Source organism: Pristiophorus japonicus, chromosome 15 (assembly GCF_044704955.1).
Source record: "Pristiophorus japonicus isolate sPriJap1 chromosome 15, sPriJap1.hap1, whole genome shotgun sequence".
NCBI classification, from domain to species: domain Eukaryota; kingdom Metazoa; phylum Chordata; class Chondrichthyes; family Pristiophoridae; genus Pristiophorus; species Pristiophorus japonicus.
This window is the reverse complement of record NC_091991.1, coordinates 166,443,844-166,465,874: the sequence shown is the minus strand read 5'-3', so window position 1 is coordinate 166,465,874 and position 22,031 is coordinate 166,443,844. Positions and strand designations below refer to the sequence as shown.

The window sequence follows — 22,031 nt, the reverse complement described above, 5'->3', positions numbered from 1 at the left end:
GTTTGGTGACAAACGTAAAGAAGTAGCTGTCTGCACCAGCTGAAAAATAAATTATGTTGGTGCATCTATTCACTAACAAATGTCCCATACAATCAGTGTTTTTTTTTTCTTGCTTGCCTGGAGACAATGGCCTGAAATTTGCAGTCAGCGGCACATTAAAAATGTTGGAGGACACAGAACACAGATTGAGGCTCTCGCATGGGAATAAGGCAAACCTGAAATAAAAATTATATTTTTTTTAATTAAAGTTTGACATTTTTATTAAAATGGATACATTTGACACCGCACAAAATTAAAACTAGTGTCTCAGGTCCATAATCTTTGTTTAGCAGCCAATACGCTGTTGAAACCCCAGTTACACCTCATCACTTCGGGTCTAATTTGTAGTGGGGAATTTAACAGCATAATTATTGCGGAAGAGCTGAAGTTTTTGTCAGTTTCGCTGATTGGGGTGATGACACCGATTGCAGGCTGTGTGTGTGTGTGGTGGGCTGGGGTGCGGGGGCAGGCACAGCCCAGCCTGTGTCGGAGCAGTGTATGATCGACTGCAACTTCGGGACCGCCTGCGCATCTGCCAAATCCCAAAAGTTGCGGTCAGTTTCAAATGCGGAATGTCAGCGATGCTGCCAGTTCGCCTTTCATCCCGACTGCAAATTCCGGTCCATTTGTTTCCTGCTGGGATATGGTTTCACAGGCAGTGACTCTTACATAAGAACATAAGAAATAGGAACAGGAGTAGGCCATACGGTCCCTCGAGCCTGCTCCGCCATTCAATACGATCATGGCTGATCTGATCATGGACTCAGCTCCACTTCCCCGCCGGTCCCCTTATCCCCATATCGTTGAAGAAACTGTCTATTTCTGTCTTAAATTTATTCAATGTCTTGGCTTCCACAGCTCTCTGAGGCAGTGAATTCCACAGATTTACAACCTTCTGACAGAAGAAATGTCTCCTCATCTCTGTTTTAAATGGGCAGCCCCTTATTCTAAGATCATGCCCTCTAGTTCTAGTCTTCCCCCATCAGTGGAAACATCCTCTCTGCATCCACCTTGACAAGCCCCCTCATAATTTTATACGTTTCGATAAGATCACCTCTCATTCTTCTGAATTCCAATGAGTAGAGGGTCCAACCTACTCAACCTTTCCTCATAAGTCAACCCCCTCATCCCCGGAATCAACCTAGAGAACCTTCTCTGAACAGCCTCCAAAGAAAGTATATCCTTTCGTAAATATGGACCCTTCTGCTTCCTTGCCCAAAAAATGATTCTTCATGTACAAGTTTCGACATAGGAACAGAAGTCGGTCATTCCGCCCTCTGAGCCTGTTCCACTGTTCAATGAGCTCATGGCTGATCTCTATCTTCACTCTATTTACTTGCCTTGGTTCTGTAACACTGAAAACCTTTGCCTAACAAAAATCTGTCAATCTCAGTTCTGATATTTTCAATTGACCCCTAGCCTCAGCATCTTTTTGAGGGAGAGTGTTCCAGATTTCCACTATCCTTTGTTTGAGGAAGTCCTTCCTGACATCATCCCTGACTGGCCTAGCTCTCATTTTAAGGTTATACCTTCTTATTCTGGACTCTCCCACCAGAGGAAATGGTCTCTCTCTCTCTCTCTTTCTCTCTCTCTCTCTCTCTCTCTCTCTCTCTACCCTATCCAATCACACCTCAATTAGTTTGCCCCTTGATCTTCTCTACTCGGGAATACAAGCCGAGTCTATGCAACCTGTCCGCATAATGTAACCCTTTTAGCCCCAGTATCATTCTGGTGAATCTCACTGCAGTCCCTCCAAGGCCAATGTGACCTTCCTGAATTGCATACTGTTTGACCACAATTTTCACCAGTGCACTTTCCAGCAGTGGCCCCTGGCTCATTATTAGGAACAAAAACCCCTGGCTATTCCTCCTTCTCCCCCCTCCTTGTCCCCTCAAACCTAGGCCATTACGTTCATGATACAAATGGTGAAGTGAGGCTCAAGTACTTTATCAATCTGAATCTACACAGGCCACCTGTTTAAAGTTTGTTCTCTTTCCTTCTCCCAGTCTCAAGTTTATTTGAAAAGATCCACAGGTTGCCTTCACGAAAGGAAATATCCTCTTTATATTCACAGAAACCTGTTATTTTCTAGTCCCTCGGGTTGAATTTTGCCACTTGAAGAAACATCCAGTGGGTTTTTCTCCAAATGGTGACTGTAAGCCCAAGCATCCTTCTCACTAACATTTTGGTGATAAATCCTTCCCCCTCCCCTCCAAATCCCTGGGTGATCAGGAGGATGTAAATGATTCCATGGCACTGTTTTAAGAGCAAACAATCCTCCTGCAACCAATACCACCAAAAACACCTTTCATTTTGGTCTGTGGGACTTAGTTACACACAAGCTGCCTGTCACATCTGCCTACTTAACAGCAGTGACTGAAAGTTGGTTGTAAAGTGCTTTGGGACATAAGGCACTGCATAAAGTGCAAATTCTCATCTTTTCCTTTATATAGAAATAACTATTTAGTCATAATTTAATCTCCTAATTTTCTCCTTTCCCATTTGCAGTATTTTACTTCCGACACCTTCCATGATGTTGATGATTAATGCTGATTGATGCATCAGCGAGAGACCGAGAACAGGAAAGCTGGGCTGCGCCTGTTGTCAGTCTCGAGGTGCAGTGCATTGCTTCAACGCGGCACTCCCTCTGCTGGTCAGACTTGAGAGCTGACCAAGCTTGTCCCACTGAAACGAGCAGGGTTGAGTCGCAGATCGTGCTGAGACTTGAACTTGAGTGTTCAGCCGCATGAGCGACTGAGTTACCGTTATTTAGAATCTTATTTTAATTGTACTGATGTCCTCTAATGCCCCAAGTGTGTTGCTGTCTATTACCCATTGGCCAGATTCCACATTTGGCTGAACTTGCTGTCAGTGGGATTGTCCCTCTGTGTATATTGATTAATGTGATGCAAAGTAATCTCGAGTCAGAATATGGTCATGGTAATAACAGCCCAGGTAGTTGGAAGAAGAAACCAAACTCCAAACTAAACGGCGATTAAAGCTTTATTATGTTGTATTACAAACTGAAATATGTGAAACGTATTTTTCTCCTGAAGTCGCTGACTCTTACTGGGGTACGATTCCACGGGTGCATACATCCTTCCGTTGTCTTGCCTCAGTGTCCAGTTATTATGCATGAGCCTGAACAGTGATGGTCTGCAGGCTATCGACTCATGGAGGGCATTACAGCCAACGTAGATGCGTTTTAAGGGGAAGCTAGATAAAGATATGAAGGAGAAAGGAATAGCGGGTTGTGCTGATGGGGTTTGATAACGAGGAGTAGGAAGAGGCTCATGTGGAGCATAAACGCTGGCATAGACCAGTTAGGCTGAATGGCCTATTTCTGTGCTGTATGTTCTATGTAATATGTGAGCCCGATCCTGCCTCAGCCGATGTCCACACATGCACACAATTTGTAGCAGGAGTTTCTGGATCGTAGGCAGTAATGGGGACCCTCATTGCTGCATCTTTTTCCCTCCGTGCTGGGCCAATTTTATTGCCCTAACTGCTGTCCTGCCTAAGATCTGCTAACAGCACAAAGCAGGAATTGAATCTGGACCTGTATGGCTTAGTGCTATATTAGGCATTACCTTTACGAACCAGGTAATTGGATGGACATATATGAAGGGTTTTTGCATGTACTGTATTTAAATGACTCTCTCTCACTTTGCTTGCTCCAGGTGCCCATTCTGCAACTTCCCAGCACTACTCGACAAAGATATTAACATGTTCAGCTGTCCCAACCCACGCTGTCGAAAGGTAAGAACCTGCTTTCTTTATTTAAAAAAAACAGTGGCCTTTTGAGAACTGGCCTCATTTGCATTTGGTTGCTTGAATGCTTTTAATCAAGTTTCAGTCATTCATAGTCGGCCCAACTCCGCCTGTTGAGAGTTTGTACCGTGTCATATCCAACCAAGGTTAGATGCAACGGTGGCACTAAATGTTGAAAGTCAGATACGGCCAGATAAAAACGTGGGGATGGTGATGATTGCTTCTATGTGCCTTTTCTCTAAGAAGGATTCTTGTATGGTTGTTACAGATTTCAATGCCTTGTCTTGGAAAATGAGTAGATAAAGGTCATCTTGTTCCCAATGTATGACATAACTTAACTATCCTCTCTCATTAAAATAGTTGTAGATCAATACTGCACCACCACCAGTGATTATTATGTTACGAATATACTGTTTTCTAGAATGAATCAGTACTTCAGTCAAGGTAAAGCCAGAAAGAAGTCATACTTTTTAACGGTAACCTCCTGAATGCATATTGTGATTTAACTGCAGCGGGCAATATTTCTACAGCTAAACAATGCATCGTATGCAATGAATAAACACTTCATTGAAGCAGATTCGGTGTTGTGAGTGAATGTGATGCAGGATGTCAGTGAAATGATATCCATCAAGGAGAGTGATAGATTTAGTAACTCTGAGAAAAAGGTGGGGAGTCTCATTGTCCAGGAACAAGGTTGAAAACTGCAGTTGGGACAGTGCAGGTGAAATTAAGTACAGGCATCCGTGTTGGACTGTTAACCTGTTGACGGGAAGAGGGTGCAGGAAAGATTCAGAAAGTTAAGGGTGAAAAGAGTACCTGCTGGGAACAGTCTGTCAAAAACTCCATGTTTTCTAACACGGGAATTTTGCATCTATCAGTGAAATTGCGTTTGAGTTTACTTCCTTTGTATCCAGGCATGTCTCATTATATTTGGAAACAAAAATCTGGATTGTGTCAACGCGCTGTGAATGAAATCCACATAGTTTGGCACAAGCAGAAAGTTGTATTGCCTGAAGCAAGAATGGGACTGTAAGTATAATAATGATGCAAGTCTGGCAACATGTTTCTCTCCACCTCATAGTTTGTGTGGATTCAGTTCCTGGATGCACAGAGACAGTTGGAGATAAGCAATTTAAATGTAACACTTGTGTTGGGGTCTATAGTGGTGCAAGCCACGATTTGAGGCTGATTCCGATCACTTACTGTAATATTTCAGTTATTTTAAAGTTTAACATAGTGAGCGTGCCAGGTGTTACTGGGCTGTTCCAAATAAGTACATATTACTTGTAAGTTGCTTTGTATTTTTCCTCTTTTCCTTCCTATCTTGAGCCACTCTGTCCTAGCTGAATAGCTGAAGGTCCACAGCCCATTGGAATACTGGATTAAAAGATGCTTGAAGTGAAAAGAAATACTGGGGATACATAGGAGTATGTGGAAGATAGCTTCCTATTTTGGATGGAGATTTTTTTTACAGCTGTTCTGGCTGACCTATATCAGATTACCAGTTCAGCACCACTTGGAACCTTTGACTATTTTCCGACCAGCAAAATAGTTGCTTTTTTCATCTTCAGTTCAGAAGTGTCACAGACAAAGTGTCATGGAATGCCCACTAGATGGTGCTGTAGGACGGTGCATTGATGTATGCAATGCATTCAAACCAGGTTCCGGAACGGAGAAATCTCCTGACGGTCAGGTTGGGAAAAAGATTGATAGTACAGAAAAATTGTAAGTTTGCGAAATCTGTTCTGAGCTGCTTAAATGTGCTCTTTGTCGCTTGTGTTAGAGACAGTACAGTTGGTACCTTTACAAAAGAGATCGTCTCTTTGGGACAAATTATCAAGAGTGTAACATAATGAAACACAGATGTAACATGGCGACAGTATAAGAAGTGAAGGGAACAAGCCAATAGGGATCTGTTTTATGTATGGTCATGTTGATGGGTACTATGGTTTATTAGCCTTTTGAGGATATAGAATCATAGAATAGTGCAAAACAGAAGGAGACCATACAGCCCATCGAGTCTGCAATCCAGTTAATCCCACTGCCTGGCTCTTTCCTCATATCCCTGCAATTCTTTCTCAAAGTATTTATCCAATTCCCTTTTGAAGGCTACTATTGAATCTGTATCCATCCCATTAGGCAGTGCGTTTCAAATCCGAACCACTCGTTGCATTAAAAAGGTTTGCCTCCTGTCGATTTCAATTTTCTTGTCTTTAATTTTCCTGTATTTAAACTAGACTTTTAACTGGGGGCTGGGATAGTGCTCCAGAATATTACACCAAGGTCTGGTGAAGTACCACTTAATGTGCATCATTCTCACATCAAGTTGCTCTTTGTTCAAGCTGTTGGGAGATACTTTGAGGGCAAATCGGCTCTGGGCAAGGGAGACCAGATTCAAGGTGACTTGTTGTGAGATTTTTTAAATTCATTTCTGGGATGTCGACGTCGCTGGCAAGGTTGGCATTTATTGCCCATCCCTAATTGCCCTCTAAGGTGGTGGTGAGCCGCTTTCTTGAACGCTGCACTCTGCGTGGTGAAGGTACTCCCCACAGTGCTGTTCGGGAGGGGCTTCCAGGATTTTGACCCAGCAACGATGAAGGAACGACGATATATTTCCAAATCATGATGGTCTGTGACTTGGAGGGGAATGTGGAGGTTATGGTGTTCCGTGTGCCTGCTGCTCTTGTCCTTCTAGATGGTCGAGGTTGTAGGTTTGAGAGGTGCTGCCGAAGAAGCCTTGGCAAGTTGCTGCAGTGCACCTTATAGATAGAGTACACTGCAGCGGTGGTGGAGGGAGTGAATGTTGAAGGTGGTGAATGGGGTGCCAATCAAATGGACTGCTTTGTCCTGGATGGTGTTGAGCTGCTTGTGTTGTTGGAACTTCACTCATCCAGGCTTATTCAGAGAAAATTAGGAATAACTATCGGGTGATTCCATTTTACTTGGTCGTATCGTAGAACTTGTATCCCAAGCCAGAAAGTACAGAAGAGTGCTCTGACCACTTTATTTTATCTCTTCTCCTCCCACCCCCCCCACCCCCGCCTTTCCTGTCTCTGCAGAATCCCTTGCCTAGCTTTTCCTCAATGGGCTCAGAAACATGTTCTGCTGAGAATTGTGCATGCAAACTTAGTGCTGAATATTTAGTCACTTTTGTGCAGATATGATGGAAGGCACATTTTGATATAGAACAGGCAGACTGTACTCAAAAGAATTAAAATAAGATTATAAACCTTCAAAGGCCTCCTATAGATGCTAGCGGCACTCAGTCTATATTGGGTGTGATGTGTAACGGGAAAAATAGTTACTGAAAGTTGGTTGTTGGCTTGCAGCCAAGCATCTCATTTATAAGGCAGTTGCCATGGAAACAGTTGAAAGGGAAGCTGTGCTGACCTAGATAAATTGCCAAGTGCAAGTTAAATCTTGGAATCTGTGGAGTGAATGCCAAACGGAAACTGAGATATAGGCTTTTTTTTTTGAACTGAAGAAACTTGCTTCCTGCTCTGAAAGGAATACATCTCTACAGGGCAAAGTCGTTCATGTCAGTTGTCCCAGGGTGTAATGAGATCCGAAATCAAAATTGGTACAGGGTGATCAAAAGTGATTGCACTTGGCTATAAGCAGAAAAGTTTTTGAAATGAGCGAATAGTTTTATGGGTGTATTTATTTTGGTGTTTGTGCCCCTAAAACATACAAAGTTCTTACAGGGCTTGACGTAGTAGATTCCGGGAGGATGTTTCCCTTAGCTGGGGAGTCTAGAACCAGGGTCACAGTTTCAGAATAAGGGGTTGGCATTTAGGACTGAGATTAGGAGAAATTCCTTCACTGAGGGTTGTAATTTGAATTCTCTACCCCAGAGGGCTGTGGGGGCCCAGTTGTTGAGTTTATTCAAGATGGAGATCGATAGATTTTTGGATATTAAGTGAATCAAGGGATCGTACAGGAAAGTGGAGTTGAGGTAGAAGATCAGCCATGATCTTGAATGGTGGAGCAGGCTCGAGGGGCCGAATGGCCTACTCCTGCTCCTATTATGTTAAAAGATTATACATTAGGTGATGGAATGCTGCTTTTAACAACTTCAACAGAACATCCGTGGCATGCCCATGTCTTGTCTGCAGATCTGTTTCTAGTCGCAGTTATGTTTTGTGATGTTAACGATGTTCTCTGGCAGGAATGCATTCCAGGCTCTATTTGAACCTTGCTGTCACTGCACGTACAAGTGCCAGGGTTTGTAAGTAAAATATGGCAAGTAGTGATGAAGTTTCCTTAATTTATTCAATTACACCAACATTGACAAGATTAAAATTCTGTCACCACATACTCGGGTGATGGAGCCAAGGATCCGGCCCATTGCAAATCATAACAATCTTAATTTTTATAGGAGTTTATAGCTCCGACTAATATAATAACAGTTCCAAATTGTTTCTGTAACCATCAGAGAGAGATTATCGTCATGAGGAAGAGAATGCACAAACTGAGTAGAATGCACAAACTACGATTGAAGTGCGAGAGTGCGGGCATGGTGATTTTCCTGCAGTTTTTTTTTAAGTCTTTTGCGCTCAATTTTCCCCAGTTATCCGAGCCGTTTTTTTGGCGTGCGTTGCCTTTTTAGGCGTGTATTAAAATATCCAAGTTTCCCCAAAGTTTTTGTGCCAGCGTAACTCAGTTATGATTTTTTTAGGTTAGTATTTTTTTGCGTAACCTGATGCCTGCGCAAGTTTTTCACATTTAAGCAAGTTTTGCCAACTTACATTTTTACCGAGGACGGTGTATGTGACCCACTCCCCAAAAAAACCTTCTGGGCACTTAAGAAAAAGCAGTGCACATTAATAAATTGGCGCAGAAAGACGCCATTGTTTTTAGGCAAAGTTTTGGAGAGGGAGTCAAGAAGACAAAGAAAATGCATCATGAAACTTCATTTTTTCAAAGTCAAAAGGGAGATATTTGGAACAACCAAGTCTAATGCAATTCTTTAATTTTTTATATTTTTTTTCCAAAGTTCCACACCACCACCGAACATCATCTCACCAGACTCGAGGGTCGGAGCATCGGCTGGCAGAATCGCTCCCTCTCCCGGACACTGGCTTGGTGCTCGGCTTCAAAAGAAGCCTGGGGTGGGGTGGAAGCCGAACTGAAGGGATGAGAATCCTTATACATACAGCAGCTTCAAAAGAAGCCTGGGGAGGGGGGGGCGGTGTTACAATTTAATTATGGAGCAAATTGACAATGCCATACCTCATGCAAGCTTTCTGCATGATGGTGCAGCGGAGGAGACGATTGATTAGACGACATCGCATGAGGAACCTCAGAGCACGTAGGATGATGGGCAGGAGGCCTTACCCACTCCGGGTATATCGAGACAGGCATTCATACCTGCACCCGAGTGATGCAGACTGTGTGAGGACCACCCAGGCAATGTGTGGGCTTCTCCAGGATTGCTTCCCAAAGATATCAAGCTGCATTGATTGTACCTACCTCGCCTTGTGAGCATCTTTGGAGGATTCCGAGATGTACAGGAACAGAAAAGGCTTCCACTCCGTGAATGTCTGTGAAGACATGAATCACATCATGTCAGTTGATGCAGGATACCCTGGGAGCACCCATGATGATTCATCCTACGTGAGAGCGCTGTATCTGCCATGTTTTAGCAACAGCCAGAAGGGCAGAGCTGGCTCCTAGGAGACAAAGCCACCTGGCTCATGACGCCCCGACACGAAACCCAGATGGAAGCTGACCAGGAATACAACATGTCACACATTGCGACGGGCAGCATAATAGAGAGGATCATTGGCATCTTGAAGCAGCGTTTCCGATGCCTGGACCATTCCGGAGGCTACTTGCAATACTCCCCTGAGATTGTCGGTCAGTTCACTGTTGTGTGCTGCATGCTGCATAACTTAGCCATCATGAGGCAGCAGCAGCTAGTAGTAGAAGACCCACCTGAGGTGAGAGTGGCTGCTGATGAGGAGGAGGAGGAAGCCATGCAACTACCTGAACCCGGAGCACGACGACGGCGGAGGAGGGCGGGCCGTCGTGCCCCTTTAACGATTGCTCGAGCCTTGCACCAGCCGCTCATCCGTGAACGCTATGCTGCCTGAAGGCTCAGCGGCAACTATTCCAAATGGACCATGTTTACTGTTTGGATCTGTTCCGCAATGTTGTGTTAATGGAACAAATAATGGAAATGATTCAGTTATAATTTAAAATATGTTTTATTCAAAAGTTTAACAAACACTTGTTTGTACTCAACTTAACTGTAATAAAAATATTCTTGTATCAAACTTTAAAGTTTTTAGTTAAGATCACTTACAAACTTTTAAACTTGTAAATTTACATCACTTACAAAAAAACTTTTAATTTGATAACAGTTACAACAGTAGCAACATCAACAGCAAAGAAAGGCTACACCCATTTCTCCTCCACCTTATTCTAAGACCGCCCGCTGCGCTTGGTCTTGGTGACTCCACCCCTGCCCACAGGCGGTGGGTCTTGGTGACTCCACCCCTGCCCACAGGCGGTGGGTCTTGGTGACTCCACCCCTGCCCACAGGCGGTGGGTCTTGGTGACTCCACCCCTGCCCACAGGCGGTGGGTCTTGGTGACTCCACCCCTGCCCACAGGCGGTGGGTCTTGGTGACTCCACCCCTGCCCACAGGCGGTGGGTCTTGGTGACTCCACCCTTGCCCACAGGCGGTGGGTCTTGGTGACTCCACCCTTGCCCACAGGCGGTGGGTCTTGGTGACTCCACCCTTGCCCACAGGCGGTGGGTCTTGGTGACTCCACCCCTGCCCACAGGCGGTGGGTCTTGGTGACTCCACCCCTGCCCACAGGCGGTGGGTCTTGGTGACTCCACCCCTGCCCACAGGCGGTGGGTCTTGGTGACTCCACCCCTGCCCACAGGCGGTGGGTCTTGGTGACTCCACCCCTGCCCACAGGCGGTGGGTCTTGGTGACTCCACCCCTGCCCACAGGCGGTGGGTCTTGGTGACTCCACCCCTGCCCACAGGCGGTGGCGCAGCGTTTCTCTGGTTAGTACCAAGCTTATTCTTTCGAGCATTTCGGGTAATGCGCACTTCTTGATGTGGAGCGTGGGCAGGTGGTAATGTGGAGGGCCCTGCTTGGGCCTCTTCAGAGGCTGGTCTGGGGATTGGAGTGGGAGTGGCAGTTGATTCTGTCAATGGCCGCGGGGTCTGGACGTGTTCCCTTGCAGCAGCTAACTCCGACATTCCCTCCCTCATGTTCACTGACGGTGTTCCCATTTCTCGTGAGAGTGTTGTTACTTCTCCCGACAGTCCGGATACCTCATCACCCACCCCACTGATGGTGTCCAGGACTGTCCAGTGAGTGCGAGAGGACACCACCGCAGGTCGGGAGTATAAGAGCTGGAGCACCGGGCTCCTGCAACACCGTGGGCCACCCTGACCTGCGAGAGGACGCCACCACAGGTCAGGAATATAAGAGCTGGAGTATGCCACTACGCCTTCCGGTGCGAGTCATCCCAAGTGTGCGATGACTTTGTGCTGGGTGACGTCAAGGTCCAGGTTGCCGGCTAGAGCGTGGCCTGAAACATCGACGGCTCCCAGGTACAGCGGAGGAGCGGGAAGGTTGTAGCGGAGGTGCGGCAAATGAGGGTACGGGGCTCAGAAGAGCCGAGGGCCCAGGGGCAGCACGGGTCAGCCCACACTGCGATTTGTGCGCGCACTAGGTCTGTGCAGCAGAGCAGGTCTCCAGTTGTCCTGGTTAACCCTTGCCACTGGATAAAAGGCCTAGCTCTGTCAAGCCCGTGTGGTGGCTGATGTGCAACGGTCACCACACGTTAAAACAATCCACGCACAGGCATCTTCAACCCCTGGAGTTCAGGACTGGAACATCGGGTCCTCCATTGAAACATCTATGAACTCATCTCCTCTGGTGTGGAAGCAAGTCATCCTCGTTCGAGGGACTGCCTATGATGATGATGTCTAGGAGTGATCACGTTAGGTGAATTCTCTCCGCACTGTGCCATCATCTGAGCAGCATTTGTTAGATTCTGGACCTCAGGAGAGCGCTGTCAAGCTCTCCTTCCCCTCCTCACCCTGGGTGTGGCTCGCTGCTTCCCACTCATACCCACAGCCTCGGACGGTGGGGCCCTGGGTGTGCCTCGCTGGAACCCGCAGTCTCTGACTGAGCGAAACTATGGAATGTTGCAATACTCGTACCACTCGAGAGGGCCTGGCACTTCAATGGGCGGCACCTGTACCCCCACCAGAGTGAGTACAACAATGTGGGCTACATCATCCCCTCACCCTCAACCCATGCTCTGGTCTGGAAGGTTTGATTGGAAAATGTTCTCCCCTTCAGGCTCGTCCGCGTCTCAATCTTCCTCTGCGTCGGTGTCAACCTTGTCAGGGTTGGCCTCAAGTTTTGCAAAATATAACAGAACAGACAAATGATTAGCAGCAGAGGAGGGGGCAGGGTGGCCTGAGTCGACTCTCACAGCGCAGGCAGAAGGCTCATGTGAAGGACTACGATGAATGATAGCACATTGCATCAACCGAAGAGAAATCCCCATGAACCGAAGCATGGTTGGCCTGCGCAGTACTTGACTTTTAGCAAAGCCAGACTATGGAATTTGCAGAACTTACCCTCTCCCTCGAGTGTGGGCCCAGCTTGTGCAGTGGTGGTTGCTTTTCTCCAGGCAGGACCCATCAAAGCAGTGACCCTGTCTTCCAAGGGTGTCAGTGGGTACAGATTTGCCGGGCCTCCTCCTGTTCGAGTTCTTTCCCTTTTGTTGTGTGCCACCTTCCTCTGCAAAGATGAAAATATGATTTTTTAGAGGTTTTTCTGCTAGGGGCAACATACAGATTTACATTTACAATTGCAATTCTAATGAATAAATGAAAATATTACCTGCACTAACTACTTGACCAAGGTCCTGCCACTTCTTTTTGCACTGGCCTCCAGACCTTGGGGTTGTCACCATTGCACAGTAATCTTCTGCAAGTTGGTTTCACCGTTTCTTCTTTTCTTTTCGTGAAACTTTTATGTGACCTCTGCTGGTGTCCAGCTCATGCCATCTGGCCTCAATTACAGTAACCAGTGCTTCCACTTCATCCTGAGAGAAACTCTTGGTCCTTGAGCCGCTTTGCACATTGCAGCTCCGATTTTCCACTGAGAATTCCAAGTTCTCACACACAACTAACTCTTTAAAAATGGCCGAATGCAGACAGGGAGCTATACTGGGAGCTATAGCAGTCACGTGTGCCCAGTATAGCATGCGCAGAAAAGGGGGCATCATTTTTTCGGTGCAGACATGAGGTCCCCCCCCTCCCCCCCCCCCCCCCCCCAGAAGCTAAAGGACGGGCTGTGCGGGGTCAATTAAAAAAATTAGAACGGGGAAACTTGTACGTTTTTTTTGAGTATTCAGGGACAAAAAAAAGGGCGTAGCTCTTGAATTATACCAAAAAACAGCATTGGGGAAGATTGAGCCCTTTTTCTGTAAACAGGTCCAGAGTGGTTGAGCAAACACCTCAAGTTTGTGATGTGTTAAGATATCTACATTTGCAATGACAAGGGGTGACATTTTAGGGCTGAAATTGCCCTCCGCCCAAACGGGGCGCACCTTCCGTTTTTTAAATGTTCTGTCTGCCCCAATACATGGGACGGACAATCCGGGGAAATACAGCTCTGGTTTTTTTTTGGAGTAGGGCAGATGTGCGGTCGGGTTGGAACGGCCGTCGCTCATCAGCACCTAGTATTAAAACACTCTACCTAAACGCACGCAGCATTCGAAATAAAGTAAATGAGTTGACGGCACAAATCATTACAAATGGGTATGATTTGGTGGCCATTACAGAAACGTGGTTGCAGGGTAGCCAAGACTGGGAATTAAACATACAGGGGTATCTGACAATTTGGAAGGATAGACAAGAAGGGAAAGGAGGTGGGGTAGCTCTGTTAATAAAGGAAGATATCAGGGCAGTTGTGAGAGATGATATTGGCTCTAATGAACAAAATGTTGAATCATTGTGGGTGGAGATTAGAGATAGTAAGGGGGAAAAGTCACTGGTGGGCGTAGTTTACAGGCCCCCAATTAATAACTTCACGGTGGGGCGGACAATAATTAAGGGAATAATAGAGGCATGTGAAAAAGGAACGGCAGTAATCATGGGGGAGTTTAACCTACATATCGATTGGTCAAATCAAATCGCACGGGGTAGCCTGGAGGAGGAATTCATAGAATGCATACGGGATTGTTTCTTAGAACAGTATGTTACAGAACCTACAAGGGAGCAAGCCATCTTAGATCTGGTCCTGTGTAATGAGACAGGAATAATAAACGATCTCCTAGTAAAAGATCCTCTCAGAATGAGTGATCACAGTATAGTTGAATTTGTAATACAGATTGAGGCTGAGGAAGTCGTGTCTCAAACGAGTGTACTATGCTTAAACAAAGGGGACTACAGTGGGATAAGGGCAAAGTTGGCTAAGGTAAACTGGGAACACAGACTAAGTGATGGCACAATTGAGGAACAGTGGAGGACTTTTAAGGAGCTCTTTCATAGTGCTCAACAAAAATATATTCCAGTGAAAAAGAAGGGCGGTAAGAGAAGGGATAACCAGCCGTGGATAACCAAGGAAATAAAGGAGAATATCATATTAAAAACCAATGCATATAAGGTGGCCAAGGTTCGTGGGAAACTAGAAGATTGAGAAAATTTTAAACGACAGCAAAGAATGACTAAGAAAGCAATAAAGAAAGGAAAGATAGATTACGAAAGTAAACTTGCGCAAAACATAAAAACAGATAGTAAAAGCTTTTACCGATATATAAAACGGAAGAGAGTGACTAAAGTAAATGTTGATCCCTTAGAAGATGAGAAGGGGGATTTAATAATGGGAAATGTGGAAATGGCTGAGACCTTAAACAATTATTTTGCTTCGGTCTTCACAGTGGAAGACACAAAAACCATGCCAAAAATTGCTGGTCACGGGAATGTGGGAAGGGAGGACCTTGAGACAATCACTATCACTAGGGAGGTAGTGCTGGACAGGCTAATGGGACTCAAGGTAGACAAGTCCCCTGGTCCTGATGAAATGCATCCCAGGGTATTAAAAGAGATGGTGGAAGTTAGAGCAGATGCATTCGTTATAATCTACCAAAATTCTCTGGACTCTGGGGAGGTACCAGTGGATTGGAAAGCAGCTAATGTAATGCCTCTGTTTAAAAAAGGGGGCAGACAAAAGGCAGGTAACTATAGGCCGGTTAGTTTAACATCTGTATTGGGAAAAATGCTTGAAGCTATCATTAAGGAAGAAATAGTTGGATATCTAGATAGGAATAGTGCAATCAAGCAGACGCAACATGGATTCATGAAGGGGAAATCATGTTTAACTAATTTACTGGAATTCTTTGAGGATTTAACGAGCATGGTGAATAGAGGTGTACCGGTGGATGTGGTGTATTTAGATTTCCAAAAGGCATTCGATAAGGTGCCACACAAAAGGTTACTGCAGAAGATAAAGGTACGCGGAGTCAGAGGAAATGTATTAGCATGGATCGAGAATTGGCTGGCTAACAGAAAGCAGAGAGTCGGGATAAATGGGTCCTTTTCGGGTTGGAAATCGGTAGTTAGTGGTGTGCCACAAGGATTGGTGCTGGGACCACAACTGTTTACAATATGCATAGATGACCTGGAAGAGGGGACAGAGTGTAGTCTAACAAAATTTTCAGATGACACAAAGATTAGTGGGAAAGCGGGTTGTGTAGAGGACAGAGAGGCTGCAAAGGAATTTAGATAGGTTCAGCGAATGGGCAGATGGAATACAATGTCGGGAAAATGTGAGGTCATCCACCTTGGGGGGAAAAAAAAACAGTAAAAGGAAATATTATTTGAATGGGGAGAAATTACAACGTGCTGTGGTGCAGAGGGACCTGGGGGTCCTTGTGCATGAATCCCAAAAAGTTAGTTTGCAGGTGCAGCAGGTAATCAGGAAGGCGAATGGAATGTTGGCCTTCATTGCGAGAGAGGTGGAGTACAAAAGCAGGGAGGTCCTGCTGCAACTGTATAGGGTATTGGTGAGGCCGCACCTGGAGTACTGCGTGCAGTTTTGGTCACCTTACTTAAGGAAGGATATACTAGCCTTGGAGGGGTACAGAGACGATTCACTAGGCTGATTCCGGAGATGAGGGGGTTACCTTATGATGATAGATTGAGTAGACTGGGTCTTTACTCGTTAGAGTTCAGAAGGATGAGGGGTGATCATCGAGAAACATTTAAAATAATGAAAGGGATAGACAAGATAGAGGCAGAGAGGTTGTTTCCACTGGTCGGGGAGACGAGAACTAGGGGGCACAGCCTCAAAATACGGGGGAGCCAATTTAAAACCGAGTTGAGAAGGAATGTCTTCTCCCAGAGGGTTGTGAATCTGTGGAATTCTCTGCCCAAGGAAGCAGTTGAGGCTAGCTCATTGAATGTATTCAAGTCACAGATAGATAGATTTTTAACCAATAAGGGAATTAATGGTTATGGGGAGCGGGCGGGTAAGTGGAGCTGAGTCCACGGCCAGATCAGCCATGATCTTGTTGAATGGCGGAGCAGGCTCAAGGGGCTAGATGGCCTACTCCTGTTCCTAATTCTTATGTTCTTATGTCAGCGTGACGTGCCGTGCCGTGTCGTGCTGACGCGTCACAATGTCCCTCCCCTTCAGTTAAAGACGAGGGCGCGAACTCTGCAGCCACCTTAGTGGCACCCATTGGGCCACCAGGGAGGGTTTCGGCCGGGCCAATGGCCCGGTACCCAAGAGGAGGTGCTGGACTGTCTGTTGGTGGCCCGGTCGAACCAGTGGCCACCACTGTCGGCCAACCTGGCAGTTGGCTGAAAATTAAAATAAAATGGAGGCAGTGCGCTCACCTCTTTTTAAGGGCAGATGCGCCGCCCAGCCACGAGGCTTCCCGCCGGGGAAAGCTGTCGGGGGCACCGAGCGGCGGCTGATCCGCTACCGCGGGGCAATTTCCCATGGGGCAGAAAGGCAGTCGGTGCTGGTCAGTAAAGGATCGCCGCATGTCGGGCGGGGTGGGAAGACAGCCTGGGTGGTCCCGTACATGGCTCCAAAAGTAAAGGAGGGCAATTTTCAAAATGGCGGCCCCTTTGCGTCAACCGAGCGGTGAATCCTTACCGACCCTTGGCTGCCTCTTATAGAAAGTGGCAGTTTCGGCCCCTATTGATTGAGCCATCAGAAAGTAAGCTTTGTTTTTTAAAATCTGTCCGAGTGCACTGTGTCAGAATTAGCATCTCCTGGTTAAATCAGGATGTGGGGCCACTCAACGAGTATGCAAGCCATCTCCTGCTGTTGTATCTTTGTTCTGCCTTTTGTTCGGTAGTTGATAGTTCACACTCCAGAGACAGCAAGGACTGGGAATAAGTGTTAACAGCTGTTGATGATTATTTCAGTTATTGTGATTTCACTGTTGAGCTCCATGCTGGGAAACTGCATGGACACCGAAGCATCCATAAATATCTTTTTCAAATGCAGTTGTAACAATTTTGATAAATGGGCACTTCAGCATCTTGAAATGACTAATGATGTTGGACTCAAACTGTCAAAGCAACACTCAAAGTTAAATAACATGTTTCTATATAATCCTCTGATCTAGTCTTGCTTCTGTATCATCTTACTACTCCGTAAATGTAGTCACTGTTTTTAGCCTGAGCCGTGTTTTAGTGAGGCAATTTCTGGAGCACAGGGCCAGTAGATTGTATTTAGTTTGGTGAATGTCCCAATGGTGAACGGTTTAACTTTTTTTTTTCATTCTGGACGCTGACTTTTGCGATAATGAGTAAAAAGTATTGAGAAAAAGCCCAAATTGTAGCACTTGTGTAGTGTGAAACAGACCTGCTGGCATGCTTCTGCGCGAGTGCAACGCCAGGGTATGTTATGTAACTTTAAAAGTTGTTTTCCATTTTGGCTTTATGCAGTGGAAGCCCTGTGGAATAACTGGACAAGAGAATGTGCTGTGTTTGGTTGGTTAAAAGAACATTTAAGCTACAAATTACTGTAAGCCATGTTAGCAAACCAGCTGTTTTAGCAGAGATGTTAACCTACTTTTTAGGCGGATTAATGCCTCCATTGAAATAGCAGGCAGAGGAGATTTCTGTTCCGCTTTTGTGGGTTATTGGCGGCGATGGTGTTTACTGGTGTTTCAAGGTTTCAAATACAGAAAATGTTTGAAATGCCCAGCGGGTTGATACAAAAGAGAAAAAAAAGACAAATTCGTGTCATCATGTGACCATTCGACAGAATTCGATTTGACGGGTTTGTTCTGATGATTTTAACCCACCCCGGCCCTTCTTTATTCATAAAAGGGAAATCAGCTTAGTTTCGATTTGAAGTAATCCCCCATCAGCCTTGAGATCTGGAATGGGGACTGTCTTGTTAATGTCGAATGCGCCGCCAGTTGGGATTACCATAGGTGTGTGGGTGTGTGTGTGTGTTGTAAGAGGTGTCCGTTCACAAATTAACCTGACGTATCCACGGTTAGATCCCCAATGAATGCAACTGGACACAGTAAACATGAACTGAAGTCCATGCGTTTATTTTTTGTATAATTTAAAATATCTGTAAACCTTCCGAGATAAATGATTCTTGGTTTGAAAGGCAGAGTTACAGTAAGCACGACATCAATCGTGTGATATTACCCAGAAAGCATCTAGTCAGATGGCCTAGAAAATAAATCTCGCGCAATCAGCACTTTATCCCTTTCAGTAATTTTTAAACCCACCCACTGCTACATATGTGCCTTTGTGTAGTTTAGATTTTTTTTCCCGATGACTGTTGGCTATATCTGCAGCATACTTTATGACTGTTCATACTTGCCTGTAACTAAAGCCATATATTCTGGGCTGTTTTTGGGGCTTGGTCGGGAGTAGGATGCAAGTATTCTGGGAGGCAGTCAACATTTTGAAGCTGATCAGCTTTTCCTCGCTTTCTCGGTAACGTGTGCCGGTGTGCCCCAGAGTCAGTTTGCCACTTTGTCCAATCTGAGCTCGTCTGCGAGGTGGAGCATTTTCCAATAGTTCGAGGGTGGCAGAAGAAGGGAAAAGAAATTTCGGCCAAGGCTGAAAAATGGTGCATACCAGCGAGCCTCTGGCACTCAGTTGTTGTCTCTTCTGACCCTTTTTTGGTTGCATATCACTCCAACCCAACTAACTAACGCTAAAAGTGCATTGCATTCAAGTCGTGTGTCACCATCAGGTGCCTTTTTCTTTGTCGAACGAAAAGCCGTTCGAGGTGAGCATTTTTGTCATTTTTGTTCTCTCGCTGATCTCAGCACAGCCTCTTGAGATGTGATTGGACAAACACAGAGGAACATTTCTGGGAGATGTCGCAAAATCTATAACTGGGAACTGGTATCCCTGCTGAGTGCAGTTGCAGAGATAGAATCCGTGGAAGCTTGCAGCACAGCAGGAGGCCATTAGGTCCATAGTGCCTATGCCGGCTCTTTGAAAGGGCCAGCCACTTAGCCCCACTCCCCTGCTATTTCCCCATAGCCCTGCAATTTTATCCTCTTGAAGTATTTATCCGATTCCCTTCTCCATAATCTCCTCCAGCCCCACCCCCTCTACCCCCCAGAGATGTCTGCACTCCTCTAATTCAGCCCTCTTGAGCATCCCTGATTATAATCGCTCAACCATTGGTGGCCGTGCCTTCTGTTGCCTCGGCCCCAAGCTCTGGAACTCCCTCTCTAATCCTCTCTGCCTCGCTACCTCTCTTTCCTCCTTCAAAACATAGCTCTTTGACCAAGCTTTTGGTCACCTGCACGAATTTCTACCTATGCGGCACGATGTCAAATTTTTTACTATGTTAAAGGCGCTAGATAAATACAAGTTATTTTGAAAGTTACTATTGAATCTGCTTCTGCTACCCCTTTAAGGCAGTGCATTCCAGATCATAACTCACTGCGTAGAATTATTTTTCTTCATCTCCCCTCGGGTTCTTTTGCCATTTACCTTAAATCTGTGTCCTCTGGTTACCCAGCTCTTACGCCAGTGGAAACAGTTTCTCCTTATTTACCCTCTGAATGCCTCGACGAAATCACCCGCTAACCTACTCCATGGACTCCTCGATGAAAATGGGGCAATAATAATGGGATATGTTTTTCTCCCCATTTACCGTGCCTGATGAAGTAATAAGGAAGCGAAGGAAATAATGGTCTGTGTATAAAGTGATCCCGCAAGTATTGTCCACTCCCAAGGACCCCTGCACTAACACATTCAAGGGATAATTGCGAAAGACTGTGCCAGGTTCGCAAAGGGTACAGTGCTGTCTCTGCAGAGGGAGTTGTTTATTAGTTTGCAGCAACAGGGATAACATGCTGGTAAGGTAGCAAATACAGAATATCCAAAGACAGACCTTAAATCAGTTGTCTTTGGAGAAAAGAACATAAACAGGAGCAGGAGTAGACCATTCGGCCCCTCAAGCCTACTCCGCCATTCAATGAGATCATGGCTGATCTTCTACCTCAACTCCACTTTCCCGCACTATCCCCATATCCTTTGGTTCCCTTAATATCCAAAAATGTATCGATCCCTGTCTTGAATATACTCAACGACTGAGCCTCCACAGCCCTCTGGGGTAGACGATCACAAAGATTCACCACAGCGAAGATATTTCTCCTCATCTCTCTTAAATGGTCGACGCCTTATTCTGAGACTGTGTGACCCCTGGTTGCAGATTCCCCAGCCAGAAGGAACATCCTCCCTGCATCTATCCTGTCAAGCCCTGTAAGAATTTTGTATGTTTCAATGAGGATGCCAGTTCAAAAACTCTGGAGGGAGGGGAAAAAGCACCATCAGATGCAATTGATGCTGTTGCAAATGAAATGCTTTTAAGAGCTGGTTAGATCAAGGCTGCCAACAGGACTGGAGATGACTCGGTTCGATGTTGCTGATTGCGGAACGCCCTGCTCTTGCGCGTTTGGGACCTTGCAGGCCAGGGAAAATATTAACTGAATTTTATCTGGCAACCTTTACCTATGGTTGGCCAATGCCTCAGGAGAGCGATTACATAAATGGAGTAGAATTGTAAATAAATTGGGCAGAATTCATGATTGACCAAGCTGTTTTTTTTTTGAAATGGTGCATTTTTTTTTTAAGTGCTGGCTTGGTTGTAGTAGCACTCCTGACTCGTAAGTTGTGGATTCAAGCCCCCAGGGACATGAGCACACACTCTAGGCTGAGATTTGAGTGCAGTATCGAGGGAGTGCTGCATCTTCGGAGTTTTTGTCATTCGGATCAGACTTTAAACCGAGGCCTGAGCAGCCTTTTCGAGTGAGCATCAAACATTCCACTGCACTTTTTTTCCGAAAGAAGAGGGAGGAGTTTTCCCCATGACCCGGCCAACATTCATCCCTCAAACGACACCATCAAAGCAGATTTAACTGGTTATTCATCTCATTGCTGTTTGTGGGAGCTTGCTGTGATCAAATTGCCTGCTGCACTTGCCTACATCATCATCATCATCATAGGCAGTCCCTCGAAGCGAGGATGACTTGCTTCACGCCAAAAAGGGATGAGTTCACAGATGTTTAAATGTTCCAGATCCCAAACTAATATTCCAGATCCCGAGCTACATCTTGAAGGGTGCGAGATGCCTGTGCGTGGATTTTTTTAACGTGTGGTGACCGTTGCACACCAACCACCACACGGGCTTGACAGAGCTCGGTCTTGGTCCAGTAGCAAGGATTAACCAGGACAACTGGAGACCAGCTCTGCTGCACGGACCTAGTGCGCGCACACATCGCAGTGTGGGCTGGCCCTGGGCCCTCGCCTCTTAGCCCCAAACTCACGCCTCTCCTGAGCCCTAGTCACTTCCTTCTACAAACTCTTGCTGCTCCTTCGTCCCTGCTGCTGTGCCTGCCCGCACTGCGATCAGCGACCTGGCTTCACAGACGTTACCCCCCCCCCCCGCTGCAGCAGCACGCGCTGCTCCCTGCAGTGGTATGCCACTGCACGCTGCTCCCTCCAATGGCCCCGGCCTGCTGATGGTCTTGCAGGCCGGGACCGTGCCGATTTCCCTACACTACAACGGTGACTACACTTCAAAAGTAATTAATTCGCTGTGGAGCGCTTTGGGACTCCTGAGATCATAATAGATACTGTGTAAATGCAAGTTTTTCCTTTTCTTTATGACTGCAGTCAGCTCTTTTTCTTCCACTATGTATCTAGCTGTTCCAAATATCGTGTTG

General features: G+C 46.0%; 1 protein-coding gene across 2 annotated transcripts in view; it reads left to right on the top strand.

The window, feature by feature from the left end:
* The window catches only part of rnf216 (ring finger protein 216), a 227,172-nt gene that overhangs the window by 78,476 nt on the left and 126,665 nt on the right, over positions 1 to 22,031 (top strand). For both annotated transcript variants that reach the window (XM_070901274.1, XM_070901275.1), the window contains one exon: positions 3,720 to 3,798. In XM_070901274.1, coding sequence (XP_070757375.1) covers positions 3,720 to 3,798 — 79 coding nt within the window. The remainder of the gene's footprint in view (positions 1 to 3,719; positions 3,799 to 22,031) is intronic.